The sequence below is a fragment of the Galeopterus variegatus genome, unplaced genomic scaffold (assembly GCF_000696425.1).
Source record: "Galeopterus variegatus unplaced genomic scaffold, G_variegatus-3.0.2 Scaffold2108, whole genome shotgun sequence".
Lineage (NCBI taxonomy): Eukaryota > Metazoa > Chordata > Mammalia > Dermoptera > Cynocephalidae > Galeopterus > Galeopterus variegatus.
The window spans coordinates 120,144-121,819 of record NW_007728219.1 but is presented as its reverse complement, the minus strand read 5'-3'; the positions used below and the strand labels follow the sequence as shown (position 1 = coordinate 121,819).

General features: G+C 55.2%; 1 protein-coding gene across 1 annotated transcript in view; it reads left to right on the top strand.

Moving 5' to 3' along the window:
- Nucleotides 1-307: 307 nt before the first annotated feature.
- INHA (inhibin, alpha) overlaps nt 308-1,676 on the top strand; it is a 3,581-nt gene continuing 2,212 nt past the window's right edge. The window contains exon 1 of the mRNA XM_008580477.1: nt 308-728. Coding sequence (XP_008578699.1) covers nt 452-728 — 277 coding nt within the window. The 5' untranslated portion in view covers nt 308-451. The remainder of the gene's footprint in view (nt 729-1,676) is intronic.

The following is a 1,676-nucleotide window of genomic DNA, read 5'->3' as shown; positions in this document are numbered from 1 at the left end:
CCGACCCCATCTCCCAGGCTCCTGTCCCACCCGATGTCATCTCTTTGCTGGGTGCTGGGATGTGAGACTCACACACAGCATGTGTGTATGTGTGTGTGTGTGTGCGTGTGTGTGTGTGTGTGTGTAGGGGGAAGGAGTTGTATGTCTGTATGCGTGGGTCAGGTCACTTGGGGTGAAAGCCCTCCCCAGCCCCCTTCCCCACATTCCTGGCGGGAGTGGGAGATAAGGCTCAGGGCCATAGACGTCTGCGTCAGAGATAGGAGGTCTCAATGCCATGGGCCGGGGCAACTTGGACTACAGGGCGTGGGAAGGACTGGGGAAGACTGGGGTGAGTGGGTAGAAGTGGGCGGGTGGTGGGATGGGGAGGGGAGAGTGGAGAGGCCCTGGTCACACCCTAACAGAGGGGCACAGGGCAGAGCGCAGGTTCCCCGTTGGCAGGGCCAGGTGAGCTATGGTGCCCCAGCTGCCCCTGCTGCTCCTCTTCCTGCTGGCCCCACAGGGCAGGCACGGCTGCCATGGGCCACCAGAGCTGGATCGGGAGCTTATCCTGGCCAAGGTGAGGGCCCTGTTCCTGGATGCCTTGGGGCCCCCGGCAGTGACTGGGGAAGGTGGGGATCCTGGAGCCAGGCGTCTACCCCGAAGACATGCCTTGGGAGGCTTCACACGCGGGGGCTCTGAGCCTGAGGAGGAGGAGGATGTCTCCCAGGCCATCCTTTTCCCAGCCACAGGTAATGACGGTGGGGAATCAGCAGGGTGACTTTGAGAAGCAGCATGGCACTGTGTGGGTTTGGGAGCCAGGTAGACCTGGGTTTGAATTCCAGCCCTGCCGCTTAGCTGGCTTTGCAACAATGGGCCAGTCAGTAACCTCCCTGAATCTCTGTCTCCTCGTCTGTAAAATGCGGGCTAATGCCTACATCTCAGGATTAAGTGAGGCCGTATACCTAGTGCATCGCATAGGAGGCATTTGGGAGGTATCTGTCTGGGGGACCAAGGGTCTCTCGAGACAGAGATGTCTGGGCTCGGGTCCTTTCTTGCCATGTTTCCTCCTATCTCTGCCTAGGCTTTCTGCCCCAAACCCTGTTTCTTTAGCCCCAGGTAGCCAAGACTTGAGAAGATTTCAGGGATGCAGGAGAAAGATTAGTTGGAAGCCTTTTCTGAGAAACTAGTTCTACCTTCTCTTGAGTTCCTGTCTCACCTCCTTGTGTATGTCTCATGTTCCACTGACTGAATGAATAAAGCTGTCCGTCCTCCGGGTGGGCTTTCTCATCATCTGGCCCACCTTTCTCTTAGAGAGGACCCCTTGCCTCCCTCACTTCAGCCCCATGCAGCACTGTGGGGAAAGGTATGGTTTGGAATCAGGCAGATTCCCCAGCCTGACCACTTAGTAGTTCATTGTCACTTCACCTCTCTAAGACTCAGTTTCCTTATCTGCAAAATGGATCGATTGCAATTGAATTTGTAATGAGAGAAGCCGAGTAACAGCATAGTTCCAATTGCCAGCCCTTCAACTGGTGCAGGTCTGTGGTTTTTTAGTATAGTCTGTGTGTATGTCAGGGAAGGATGCTAACTGCACTTTCTCGGAAAGGACTGCCTTCAATTCTGAGTTATATCCCCTCTCCTTTTCCTCCCCCTCCTTTTCCTTCTCTTTTTCCCTCTCTTCTTTCTTCCCCTCTTTC